Source organism: Euphorbia lathyris, chromosome 3 (assembly GCF_963576675.1).
Source record: "Euphorbia lathyris chromosome 3, ddEupLath1.1, whole genome shotgun sequence".
Lineage (NCBI taxonomy): Eukaryota > Viridiplantae > Streptophyta > Magnoliopsida > Malpighiales > Euphorbiaceae > Euphorbia > Euphorbia lathyris.
The window spans coordinates 98,425,171-98,439,248 of NC_088912.1; the positions used below are offsets into that span (position 1 = coordinate 98,425,171).

General features: G+C 31.5%; 2 protein-coding genes across 3 annotated transcripts; one reads left to right on the forward strand and one right to left on the reverse strand.

Annotated features, from left to right (window-relative positions):
* Window positions 1-478: 478 nt before the first annotated feature.
* On the forward strand, window positions 479-11,476 carry LOC136223332 (WAT1-related protein At5g07050-like). 2 transcript variants are annotated; one of them, XM_066011262.1, is made up of 7 exons: window positions 480-826; window positions 2,419-2,481; window positions 6,875-6,988; window positions 8,644-8,875; window positions 9,999-10,157; window positions 10,844-10,995; window positions 11,095-11,475. In XM_066011262.1, exons 1-7 carry the CDS (start codon window positions 603-605, stop codon window positions 11,225-11,227), a joined length of 1,077 nt encoding a protein of 358 aa, XP_065867334.1. In that variant the 5' UTR covers window positions 480-602; the 3' UTR covers window positions 11,228-11,475. The 2 variants fall into 2 exon arrangements, with proteins under 2 accessions (XP_065867335.1, XP_065867334.1); XM_066011263.1 differs by lacking the exon at window positions 6,875-6,988 and having other exon boundaries at window positions 479-826; window positions 11,095-11,476.
* A 404-nt stretch (window positions 11,477-11,880) lies between these two features.
* LOC136224443 (fasciclin-like arabinogalactan protein 21) lies at window positions 11,881-13,402 on the reverse strand. Its single transcript, XM_066012778.1, has one exon. It carries the CDS (start codon window positions 13,379-13,381, stop codon window positions 12,068-12,070), a length of 1,314 nt encoding a protein of 437 aa, XP_065868850.1. The 5' UTR covers window positions 13,382-13,402; the 3' UTR covers window positions 11,881-12,067.
* Between the last annotated feature and the right edge of the window lie 676 nt (window positions 13,403-14,078).

Consider the following 14,078-nt stretch of genomic DNA (forward strand, 5'->3'; position numbering starts at 1 on the left):
ATGTATAAATACAAGATACGGTACGTTAACTCAACTCATCCACACCCTTCAATCCGATCTAAATCACAAACATGACTTAGGTTTCGGAGCAGGTTCGTCGGACTCCGACTCCGTCTGACCTATTTTACAGATACGATGACAAATTGTCAAGGCGATTTGAACATGTAGACAAAATTAAATACTCGGTTATCAGTTGGATAAACACGACCACCTCATACCAGATCCTTCCCGAACTACACCGAAAATAGTCTTTTACTTCTTTGAGACACATTCGATTGGCTTTTAAATTAAAATCCGATAACAACTTTATGAAATTAGATTGTTATATACGTAAAACATATGAAACATATGGATATGACACTATAACATCTTTAACAACTTTATAATGAACTTTATTTATAATGCATATAGAAAGCATCCCATTATTTATCATTGATGATGTATCATAAAATATATAAACTAATTTCCACTAACTGTTTTTTAAACAGGAAAGTAAGCACTTGTATATATTCTCATTGGATGGCTAAACTTCTTAGTGGAATTACTTGATAATCCATGAATTCTTTTTTCCACTTGAGATTTGAAGCTTTTTTTTCTGAAAAATGGAAGATTTTGTAGGAGAGAAAACAGAAAAGAAATGGATAGATACAATCTCAGAAAAGCTAAAATCTTATATTTTATGTGTATTTTGTTCTTTTTGCTTTGCAGGATTCAACATAATCTCCAAGGTTTCTTTAGATAAAGGCATGAGTCTTTATGTTCTTGTGGCTTATGCATATGTTTTTGGAACTGTCACTACAGCTATTCTTGCACTGCTCTTTGAAAGGTTTGTTCTCTCTCCCTTTGCGTAGCGATGTAAACTGAGCGGAGATTTTCCGTTTCCATCGGGGATACGTCATGATGGGGATGGAAAATCTCCGATTGGAATTTCCACGAGTTAGAGGATAGGGGTTGTTTTGTCCCCGCAAGTGGGAACGGGGCGGGACAAGGATAAGTGTTCTCGGCTCGTAGGGATGTAAACTGACGGAGATTTTTCTATCTCCTTTTGGGATCCGCCATGATGGGGATGGAAAATCCCTGATTAGAATTTCCACGAGATAGGGATAGGGGTTGTTTTGCCCCGCAAGTGGGAACGGGGCATGAACAAGGATAGATGTATTCTCGTCCTGTTGGGATCCATGTACTGTCCCTAATATACCTCCATAGGGATTCTTGTGAATTCTCTGATTACTTCTTCGTTTAATATTTATTTTATATTTTTTTGTTTTGTATTTCTTTTTAGAATTATTGGGTTAGGTTAGTTTTATGCTTTGGTTCTATCACTCAATTCAAATTTAATCTTATGATTTATCGTTATATTATTCCAAATTTAAAAAAGATGGAAAAATTAGAATAAAAGTTATATATATACATATATATTAAAAAAACATAATGAAATTGAGAATGGAGGATCTACGTGGAACGAGGATAGAGACAAAACCATCTTCATTTAGGTTTCGGGGACCAGAGCGGGGATTTCTAAATAGATCGGAAGCAGAAATGAGGAATGTAATCCCCACCAGCCTTGTTTACATCTATCTTTGTGTTATATTTTGTTATTTGGTTATGTAGAAATAACAGCGGAATGAAAATTCCCCATTCCTTACCGGGTCCTATCCCTGAAGGCAGAGATAGGGAGAAGTCTCTTGTTTGCTCACAAGATGTCTCTTGTTTGCTCGCAAGAAGGAACATGGTGCGGTTTATAATGATGTGTACCATAGTTCTGTCGAGATTTCCCTCTCGTCCTATTATGTAACTTGAGGAAGAAAATCTGATGTCCCCATTTTAGTATCCTCTTCCATGTCCCTCTCATAAAAAGTGGTTTCATTTAATTAACATAATATATTTTAATAGCCAAAGGGATTCACGCGATAAAAATAGACCATTTATTGTAAAAGGGACATGGAAGGAAGGATACACTGAAATGGGAACAACAAATTTTCTTCCGTAACTTGGGATAAGAATCAATATATTGTCCTAAGGTTATTGAATAAATTCAATTTTATCCTCATTTTACACAATAAGTTTAATTTTACAATTTTTAAAGAATTTCGATGCTTATTTTCAGCGCCATTTACTTAAAAAAGAATAAAATTGAACTAAATTTTATATAACATAGATAAAATTAAACTAAAATTTATATTTAACTATTATTTCGTGTATTTATTATTAATTTTTTATCTGATTTCTTCTTTAGTGATAGAATTTTCAAATGCCTTTTTTCGTAAAGTAGCACTATTTTACGGGAAAAGACATTTAAAAATTCCATCAATAAAAAGAGGGATCGCGTAAGAAAATCACATGTTCCTGCCACGTCTCGCTATCATTTCTACTCGTACAATTTTTCATTTATTAAAGAATAATCTATTTAATTTTCAGGAATAATGAGAGCAAAATAAGTTTACCAATTTGCATTCAAATCTTCTTCCTGGGTCTTCTGGGGTAAGTAGAGAGCTATTTTTACTTCTATTGTTCTTTGTTTTAGAGATGCTATTTCCAAAATTGTGGTGAATTAAGCAGGGATAGATATGATCTGTTTCGATCTGAAAACCGAACCAAATCAAATAAAACTGAACCGAACATCAGGATTTTTTTTGTAAACCGAGAGCTACCAAATTTTAATTCGTTTCTGTTTGATTTATGTCAGAACCGAATAGCAGTTCCATAATTTCTTTCTTGGAATTATAAAAAAGAATTAATATATGTATAGCATTCATAACATACCGTCATAAAATAAATATATCAATCATATCCAAAGTTTTTTTTCTTTTTTTTAAAGATGCATACATATCCAAACCTTTTTTTTTTTGAAACAACATACATATCCAAACTTAATCATAATATTTCAATACAATTAAAAAAATCCCATAAATAAGTATATAGTAACAGAACCAACAAGTTGCTTTAAGTTTTAGGTAAAAAAAATATAATTAAACCTCAGAATTTTTTCACATTGACTTTTTTATTTATTATAAAGCATTATCTAGCCTATGATATATCCAAAATTATATCATTGGATCTCTAACCTATTATTTAATCACATTTAGTTCTTGACCTATCCAATTTAGTGAAATTTCATCCAATTTATATGAATACTTAACGGAAAACAAATAACGATATTTTAGCACTTGAACTTGTATAAAAAAAAGCAAAAAAACAAAAAATGAATCCTAAACTAAAATCTATTAAGTTCAAGTGTAAAAATATCATTACTTATCAATGAGATAATGATTAGGTTAAGCTTGAATCCAAATTGGGTGAAAGTTCACCAATTTGGGATAGATCAGGAGCCAAGTGTGACCAAATAATAGGTCATGAGCCAAATGATAAAATTTTGGATAGATCATGGGCCAAATAGTACTTTAAGCCTTGAATTTGTTATAGATTTGGCTCTTATTTAACTTTTCCGTCGAGTTTAGGAGATAAGAAGATCGATTTGGAGATTTTAATGTTGAAAATCACAAAATGGGAGAGGAAAAAATCGAGTTTGGAAGAATATACTGGAAATTAATTTTTATAATTTTATTTTAGTTTTTAATTTTTATCTCTCCTAGTCAAGGAATTCTTATTTTTATTTGTCCATGTTAACAAGCCGAATCGCCCTAACAATGTATGCAGTCCAAACTCGACGAAAAAGTTAAATAAGGAGCTAATCCATAATAGAATTAATGATCAATGGCTCAATGTGGAAAAATAAAAAGTTAGAGACTTAATCCTTCAAACAGCCAACATTCAGAGGTTTAATTATTCTTTTTGCCTAATTTCTATTAAATATTTACATTTTTTACAATTCTCATCAGAACAATTGTAATTTAATTAAAATTAGGTGAATTGAAATACAATAGCCAATATAATTTCAGCAGAAGCAACGAGAATATAGTAACAGATCCATACGAAAAGTGTTAAAAATCTAAACCTCATAATATAACTTCAGTTCGGTTTTATTCGATTTAAAACCAAACCAAATCAAACTTAACCAAAAATAAAAATTACTAAGAAACTAGAATCAAACCGAATTCGTTTTTTTTTTCAGTGTTTAATTTGGTTTTCGCTCTTTAAGGGGAGTCGGCTTAGGCGCTAGCTTACGATCTCTTATTTAGGGGTCTGATTTTTTCCTTTTTTAAATCTAAAACTTATTTTAATTACAATATATAATAACTATTAAAATCTCAATTACTAAAAATTTATTTATATAAATAATTATTATATCGTATTTATGATTAAATACAGAAAATAAAAATACAACCAGTTAAAATGGAATTGAAAGGATGATAACACATGTTATTTTTTTTTTTCAATCACCGTCTCTTAATAACAATAGCACAACATTGATCTTAAAAATTTATTTCAGAACTTATCTTTTAATAATAATATAATAAGTACAAATTTAGTTAAGTGGTTGTTAGGAGAGAGGTGATTTAACATTTCCATACAAAACAATATAATTTTAAACCTAACATCGTTAACAAAAGATTGTTTTTAAATAAAATATTGTGTAAATAATTTATTAGTCCCCATATTTTTATGTAACACACTGTTTAGTCTTTTTATTTTGAAAAACACATTATAAGGTTCTTATGTTTTGTCAATATTAATATTTTGGTCATTTTGACTATTTTTTCTTAGATTTTTGACCGAACATATCTTAGGTTTCAGGACAGGTATAGTAGAATATAAAATGATCATGTACTCTGTTATTTTCCGTTTATCTGTTTATGTCAAATATAACGGTTAAAAATCTAAAAAAAAAATAAGTAGAAGGACCAAAGGGTTAATATGATAAAAAAAAATAGAAATCTTATAATGTATTTTTAGAAATAAGGGGACTAAACAATATGTTGGGTGAAAAGTGAGGTATCAACAAAAAAAATATGCAATTTCAAGCGGAAGGTTGCCAGAAATGAAATTGCACATAAAAAATCTTTTTTCATTAACAAGACTTGAAATTGCATTGTATGGCAAACATTGGACTTAAAATTATATTATTTTGTACATGTAAGCTAAATCGGTTCTTTCTTGATATAATCATATTGGACTAAATTGGCACCCTATCACACAATAATATAACTATTAATTGATTCGCTTTTTATAAATTACCCTGAAAGTTTGATACTTATTTAGTTATTCTTATCTAATAAATAATAATTAAATTTATAAAAAGATGAAAAATAATAAATTAAATTTATAAAAGAATAGAGTATAAATACTTGAATCGCCCTTACAGTTGTTCTTATAAAAAGGGTGTTGTTATACCCAACCAACATTTTCCACCCCTAATCCCATGAAATGATGAAACTGCCCTTATTGTTTTAGTCTTTGTAAAATATAATTTTTTTTTCTCTCTACGGAACATGGACGTGTGGCTATCACGCCTGACCACGTGGTGAGGCGTGATGTTCACATGCCTACGTGTGAATTTTCTTTTTCCAATTTTATATTTTAATTATTATTATTCTAAACAATTATAATTATTATAATTATTCCAAAAAATTCTAAATATTTTAATTATTAACATTATAATTTGAATTATAATTTATAATTAAATAATATACATAAAGTATCAAATATGTATTAAAATGGGTTAAAAACAATAAGTTCTAAAGAATTCTAAATATTAAAAAATTACAACAAGTCAATTTATCCGGTTCCATTCCTTCATGGATCGGTGTGTGATAGATTTAAGAAAGACAGTTCACATGTCCACGTGTGAATATTTTTTTTCTTCCAATTTTACATTTTAATTATTATTATTCTAAACAATTATAAATAGTATAATTATTCTAAAAAATTCTAGATATTTTAATTATTAACATTATAATTTGAATTATAATTTATAATTAAATAATATATATGAAGTATCAAATATATATTAAAATGTGTGGTGTATATCAACACCACGCCTTCTCGTATCCTCGACATCTATATCTAGCTGCCTAGCTGCTGATGGGATAGATTTCCCAACTACACTCTCCCTCTCCATCTACACATATAAAATTTAACTACAATTAAACAAAGTAAAATTTACAACAATTAAATTTAACTAAAATTAACAAATTAAAATTTAGAACAACTAAATTTAACTAAAATTAACAAATTAAAATTTACATCATAAAAAATTTAGTAAATTAAATTAAACAAACTAAAAATAACAAAAATCTAATTAAATTAAACTAAATTAAAAAAAATTGCTCATACGCCACACAGGCGTATGGGCATCGCGCCCTCACCTTTGTGAGGGCATGAGGCTAACACGCCGCACCACAGGTGACGGCGTATGAATATCACGCCATCGCCTGTGGTGAGGCGTGAGGCTATCACGTCGTCACCTGTGGTGCGACGTGATGTTCATACGCCGCACCAGTAGTGACGGCGTGATCGCCACACACTCCGTATTCCGATTTAAAAAACAGCCAAATCCGATGCAATAAAACGTACAAAAAAAACATCAAAATCAAATGGAAATACGTACCATAGGTCCTTTTCCTTTGCCGTCCCTCCGCCGATCGATGTTTTCGTTGATAAATTAGTCCAAATTAGATTAAAGAGAGTTTAGATTGTTTGAGAGGATTTGAAAATTATGAAATTTGACTAAAGAGTATTTCGGTCTTTTCCGGGGGCTGAAGGTGGGAAATTGAGACTGGATATAATAGTCCACTATAAAAATCGGTACTTTGTATGCCAGCAGTGTGACTAATGTAGTGCACTTAATTCAACGTAACTTCGGAAATAGTTTGAAATTAATCATAAATGGAGAAATTGTTTGCAAATTCACCATAAATGTGTGAATAAATTGCATATTTGGCCCTTTTTTCTGATACTTTTTTCATGTGATCAGAGTATTGGCAAGAATATTCTATTATGCTGGACTAGAATGCACTTCATCAACTTTTGCAGGTGCCATGCTCAATTTAATTCCATCTGTCACCTTTATTTTGGCAATTTTATGCAGGTATGATTGGAATTACACAACTAAATTCATAAAAAAAAAAAAAAAAACATTAGAGTTAATTTCGAATAAAACAATGTGGTTCACATTTAGACCTGGGCTCGGGCCGGGCCTGTCGAGCTTTTCACAAAGCATGACGAGCCCAAGCCCAGTCCAGCCTGCAAGAAATTTAGTCGGACTCGGGCTCGGACTGGGCTCAGACCTAAGAAATGAATCTCAAACCCACCCGTCCAAGTCCATCTGTAAATTAAAAAAAAATACAATTAAATTTAAAATAATACCATAAACAATTCAATGAATTAACATAATAACTAAATCCACTAATAACAAAAAAAAAAAAAAAAAATCGCTAACACCGCATTTTAAATATTTAAGAAAATAAAATCAGCAAACTTAAATTATTTATATTTATCTTTATATAAATATATTATAATTTATATTTATATTTATATAATATATATATATATATATATTATATCGGGTCGGGCCAGGACGATGTAAAATTGGTAAAGCCCAAGCCCGTCTAGTTTTTGGCAGGCTTTTATGGACTTGGACCGGACCTGGTAGCATTTTTATGTGTCCAAACCCGACTAAATGGGCCTGGACCTGGGCCGGCCGGACGGGCTCACCGGCCCATGCCCAGGTCTCACATTACTCAGTATCTGTGTTTAAATTTTTATTTTTCCAAATTTGGCCTGTAATGATTTCAAAATGAAAATGTTCAATAAGTAAATGATATTTTAAGCAATTTTAATTCTTCAACTTTTTAGATTTAAGGTTATTTATGTGTTGTTTTTTTATGAGAGAAAAAGTTAATTTTTAGAAAGAGAAAACTCCAAAAATAATGATTTTAAAAAATAAAAAATGTAGTTCCATATTAAATATGATACGAAACAATTTTAATTCTTAAAAATTTTCATTTTGATGTCGTTATCGATCAAATTTGAAAAAATAAAAATTTTGTCAACCACATATACCGATCTACAGAAAATGTAAAACCACATATGACATTTATATAAAATTAACCCAAAAATTTAACAAAAGGAAAAGTAAAAAGATCATTTTTTCATTTTGACAAGTTAGTATCTATAAAAAAAAAAGTGTGCAAATGAATATTAAGGTTTTTGTTTTACTAAAACCGATGATAGTTTAGTTTGATACTATAAAAATGACAGTTAACGATCTCAAAATGAAAAATTTCAAGAATTAAAATGGTTTAATATCACATATATTTTTCAAAATATTTTGGAGTTTCTCTTTAAACATACACTTTCTCTCTCCTTACCAAACAAAACCTAAATAACCTTAAAATTAAAAAGTAGGAATTAAAGTTGCTCATAATATCAACCAACTTTGTATTTTTTTCAATTTTTTTATCGTCAATGCTCATTTTAATTTTAAAGTCATTGTTTTCAGTAAAACGAAAAGTCTCAGTCATCTTCTGGTCGCAAAAGAAATATCAATCCATGTTTGAACAAATAAAATTTTACATGTTCCAATTTAACAAAACGTGAAATCACATGTTTTTTTTAACTTTATCCTTAAAAAATATCATATTCTGATTTATAAATACCTAAAATCATATGATTGTTTTTAATAAAATAAAATTAGGATTAATTTGACTATTAAAAATTCCAGATTTTTCTCACAATGTTCAGGATGGAAAAATTAAACTTGAAGGAGGTGAGTGGGCAAGCAAAGGTTGGAGGAACAATAGTAGCATTTGGTGGTGCAACAGTCATGACATTGTATAAGGGCATTACTGTAATTTCAGGCCATAATAATCATCATCCAGCTTCATCAAAACAAGTTTTAGATGGGAACTTAATAAAGGGTTCTCTTTTCCTCCTCCTTCAAAGTTTCTTTTATGCATCAAGCTATGTTTTACAGGTAATTATTTTATAGGATTAAACCACTGTTAACGGACCTCACTGAATTTACATGATTGTTTTAAAATGACTACTCAATTACAAATTGTCTTGATAAAAATCACCCAACTTTTAGTTTTGTCTCCTTTAAGTCATTTTAACGATTTCAGTGAACTCAGGTGTCTAACCGAAACGACACGTGACAGCCACATGTCGGTTACTTTTATGAAAAAACTAAATTTTGTTTTTTTTAATAAAAAATAACCAACATGTGGCTGTCAGGTGGCGCATAAATGGATGTCATTTGTCGTTTTAATCAAATATCCGAGTTGACTCATGTTGATGTGTCACTCATGTCATTATTCTGATCCATTTTAATCACTGAAATCGTCGGAGTTACCTAATTGAAACAAAACTCAAAATTGAGTGCTTTTATTGAGACAAATTGAAGTTGAATGACCATTTTGAGACAATCATCTAACTTCAGTGATCAACGGCACATTTAACCCCACTATTAACCAATAACGTATTCTGTTAGATTTTTACATTCTTCATATATTATTTGGTAACATTTATCACCTCATTTATTCAAAATATTAGTCTATGTCTTCTAACTTATTATTTAGTATTATTCCTGACCTATTAAAAGTTATGAAATCTCAATCAATATGAACGGAGGATAGATAAGTTAACAATTTTGTCAAGTTTTTAATGATCAAGTTTTCATTAGGTGAGTTTACGTTTTAATAGACCTATTAATTTATTTTTTATATTGGTTGAGATTTCACAAATATAAATTTAAGGGAAATTTTTACTAAGTAATATATAGAGAAACCCAAATATTTTAAATCGATTATAGGTAAATTTTTACCTACTGTTTGCTATTAGAAAAAACCGTTATTCCAAAAAATATGAATTCTCTGTTTTTATTGCTTTTATAAAAAAATAAAAGACAAACACTTTAAACTATCCTTTTCATTTAAAAGAGCAAACATGAGCACAAAAAGCATCAACCAAACACCCCTTTATTTAATTCTAAACTTTAATTTTTATTGGGGATAAAGGAATGAAAATATACTAATCATAGTTACATAAAAAGTTATAAATAGTATAATTGAATATCTAACTATTGAGAGAATTTTCAGGCATCAACAATTAAAAAGTATCCAGCTCCTATTGCTCTTACCACACTCACATGCCTATCAGGCATTCCAATTGCAACAAGCATAGCTGCAATTCTAGATCACAAGCCTTCATCATGGAAATTGTCCTTCGATATTACTCTTGTTGCTCCTATTTATTGTGTAAGTGCAATATCTTCAAACTAATTTCTCAATTTTTTTTAGGGATAAGGAGTAAATTTGCCATTAAAAAATTACTGGATTAAAGATAACGGGTAAATTACACCTATGGCCACTGAATTTTACACATTTTAACTAACTCCGCAAAATGATAGTTAACGATCTCAAAATGAAAATATTTAAGAATTAAAGTTGTTCAGAACGACATTTACCATCAAACCACATTTTTTATTTTACAAAATCACATTTTTTGGAGTTTTCTTTCTTTAAAAATTCACTCACTCTCCGAACCAAACAACTTCAAAACAAAAACTTTCAAAAATTAAAGTTCCTTAAACTATTATTAACTCTTTGAATTTTTTTATTTTGAGACCGTCAACGGTCGTTTTGAGGCATTGAGTGGCCACCAGTGCTAAAAAGTATAAAGTCCAGTGATTATACCGTTAAGAATTGAAGTTCAGTAACAACAATGTTAAAATAAGTAGTTCAATGGCCATGGGTGTAATTTACCCTAAAGATAACAATGTTTAAAAAAAATGTTTAAAAACAATGTTTTTGATTAAACAAACACCTCTTGTTTTTATTTTTATTGAACAAAACAGACTAGTATGCCTGTAGTAGAAACTCAAGTTCAATGTTGAGCCAGCCACACACCTAATTTTTTTTATTGGACTAATTAATTAATGCAGGGCATCATGGTGTATGGAATTACAACTTACATTAACACTGTAGTAATGCGAACGAAGGGTCCAGTTTTCGTGACTGCATTTTTTCCTCTGATAACTGTAATTGTTGCTATAATGGGATTGCTGATTCTAAACGAGGCATTGCATCTGGGAGGGTAATTAATTACTAATTAATCATCTCTTAAACCCGATTTCAATTATACAAAATTTTATGTCTCTTTTAAGTTCTTGTAAACACTTGTTTTGTTTTGCAGGATTATTGGAGCTGTATTGATAATTATTGGCTTGTATGCAATGTTATGGGGACAAGAATATGAGAAAAAGAGAAGGATATTAGAGCCCCCAATTTGTGATGAAGCCATTCAGGTCAAATCACAAAAAAAATAACTATTGATTTTGTCTGTTTTGGTGCAACTAATAGTTGTTTAGTGTTACCTGTTTGGCTGTTCCCGGCGTAGTTAGTAGGCGCAACTAGTAGATATTAGACTATTCTCCTTCTAAAATAGCTATCACAATGTTGGTTAATTCTAACCAAATAATTCTAGCTATAGTTTTGCTGAACCTAGTGTTTATATTATGTTTTAATACATAATCATAAATCAATAACTTAAAATACTTTGAAGGTAAAACAAATTGTTAATTAAGTATTAATTATATAGGTTAAAGCTATTTATTATTTTGATAAAAAAAACTGTTTATTATACATATAACTAACTAAATAAATAATATATTAGCAATTATATTACATCAACTTAATAGATTTTTTAACCAAACATGCTAGTAAAACTGCTATCCAATTCCATTCCATTGTAACTCTCATTTCAATTTTGGCGCGGAAACTACTTGGTTTGAGCTAGTCGTAGATAGATCTGGAGCAAACAGGGTATTGGATATAGATCTGGAGCAAACAGGGTATTGGATATGGACTCATTTCAAGCCTAATTCCATTTCTGTAACTTGCAATATTTGATTCCATTTGCGTAATTATGCAACAGTCAAGAAACAGAAATAAGCAAATATAGAACAAAAACTATATTGGATTGAACTTTGAAGGAAAGAACATTGACCTGTTTACAAATCTAACCGACTCACTCCTTTTTCGTGTCACCAAATGCAAAAGGCTCAAAATAAACTTCGACTCAAAACAGAAAGAGTTAATACTGAAATTTATTTAACAGACAGGACACGTCATCATCAGCTAAAGAAAAGAAAAGAAATGAATCAGAATCACCTCCCTTCCAAAAGGCCAGAGTTATCATCCGTAGCCACAGATGACTTCACTTGAGGCATAGGAACTCCATCGCAACTTCCATTGTTATCCATAAGTGCTGAGCAAGCTCCTCCCGCAACTGGTGCGTGAGTTGCACTCTCCGATTGCCTCCCCATAACTCCATCAAAAGCAGCAACGGCTGGATCAATCCTCGGAAATGGCAGATAAACAGCGTGCACCATAATCTTCGTATTGCGTATCACATCAGGAATTTTAACTCTTACATAGTTAATCCTCATCGGAGACACCGCTGGATTGCCTCCTCCAGCGCCAGTAACCACCAGAGTGTGACCTCTATCAAGCGTCGGGAGCCTGCTGCCCACCGGAAGCTTCTCTAGGTCCGCGTGAGTCAAATAAACGTTAGGCACAATATGAAACCTGATGTGACTGATGTATGACTGAGATCCAGAGAAAATTGATGCGTCGTCGAGAGCAAACATCGTCATATTGTTTAGCGACACCAGCTCAACGTATTTCGCTCTCATCGCCAGAGAGAGGATGCTGAAGCCATTGTTGCGAAGCCTAACCATAGCATCGCGCAGCATCGAGCGCATGATAGCAGGATGCGGCAGGAACTGGTGGTGGACTTGGCGGGAAACGCGATCTTGCTGATTAAACGGAAATGTAAGCGAATTTAATCTCTCTACATCGCATGAATTAGGCGAGAGAGGAACAACATAGCCTTGAATTCCATGAATAACAATGAGACCATTGTTGAACAGATCTGGATGCGTGATCTCCACGCCGCCAACGAAAACCTTAGCAGCGGTGGATGCTGATGTTGAGACGTTTTTCATGGAAGTGGACGTTATAGTTAGGCAACGGCCAGGACTTAGAGTTTCGATCTTAGTACCAAAGGCAAGGTTACGGAGATACTCAATGGTGTAAAGGCCAGGAACAATATGTTCACGGAGGATATGACGAACGGAACAAGATAAGCAAGTATGAAGAGAAGAATCAGAAGGAGCAAAGAGTGTAGAGGGGCCTGACCAGGTAGTGGCGGGTGAATCGGAAGAAAGAGATGGAGCGGCCAAGGAAAGCTCGTTGAAGCCGAGATGAGAAAGGATCGGAGCGAGGATCGCTGTGTGAGAGAATAATGTGTTCTCCTGGAGTTCGTTAGAGACCATCGGCGGAGGTGACGGTGGTAAGAGAGTGTCGGAGGCGGAGGCGGAGACGGAGGCGAAGTTGAGACCTCCAGCATTGGCTTGGGAGATGAAGAAAGAAAGGATCAGGAACACAAAGGAAACCGAAAAGGGCAGAGAAATCGCCATGAGAAAGTTGTGAGTGAGAGAGTGAGAGAAATGAGTGTACTGTAAAGAGGAAATCAGGATTTTGGTGGAAGAGAGATATTTATAGGAGGAAGAGAAGTTTCGTCTGTACGGAATTGCCAAAAATAAAGGTCACTGATGGAATTAAATAGAATATCTTAATTCCAGCATAATATAATTATTTTAGCCACATGATGACATAAATGGATGAGTAGAAAAAAAAAAATTGTACGTAGTTTCGAGTTATTCGATTGAGAATTTTTTTAAAAACCAATTCTAAAGAAATATTTAGATTTTTTTCTTATGAAATTGTAACAATTTATGATTTTTATCTACCACATATGATGGTTAAAGTATTAACAAAAATAATTGCTTTATTATTATTTTTTTAAAGAAAAAAATTGCTTTATTTTATATATTTATTATATATAGTTTTTGTTTTATGTCTTAAATAAATTTCACATTGATAGTATTTTACAATTTAGATTAACAATTTCAATCCAAAACGCTATATTTATAATTAAAAGAGTTCTATAACGCTGTCAGCGATAGATACACTTACGAACTAAAAAAAAGAGTTCTATAATGCACATAAAAGCTAAACTCGTCTTATTACAACAGGCCGAGTTCAAGATATTCTAAACTTTTCACCATCCGCCAAATTTATACGTATTACTACTTGGCAACTAAGTGAGGGTTG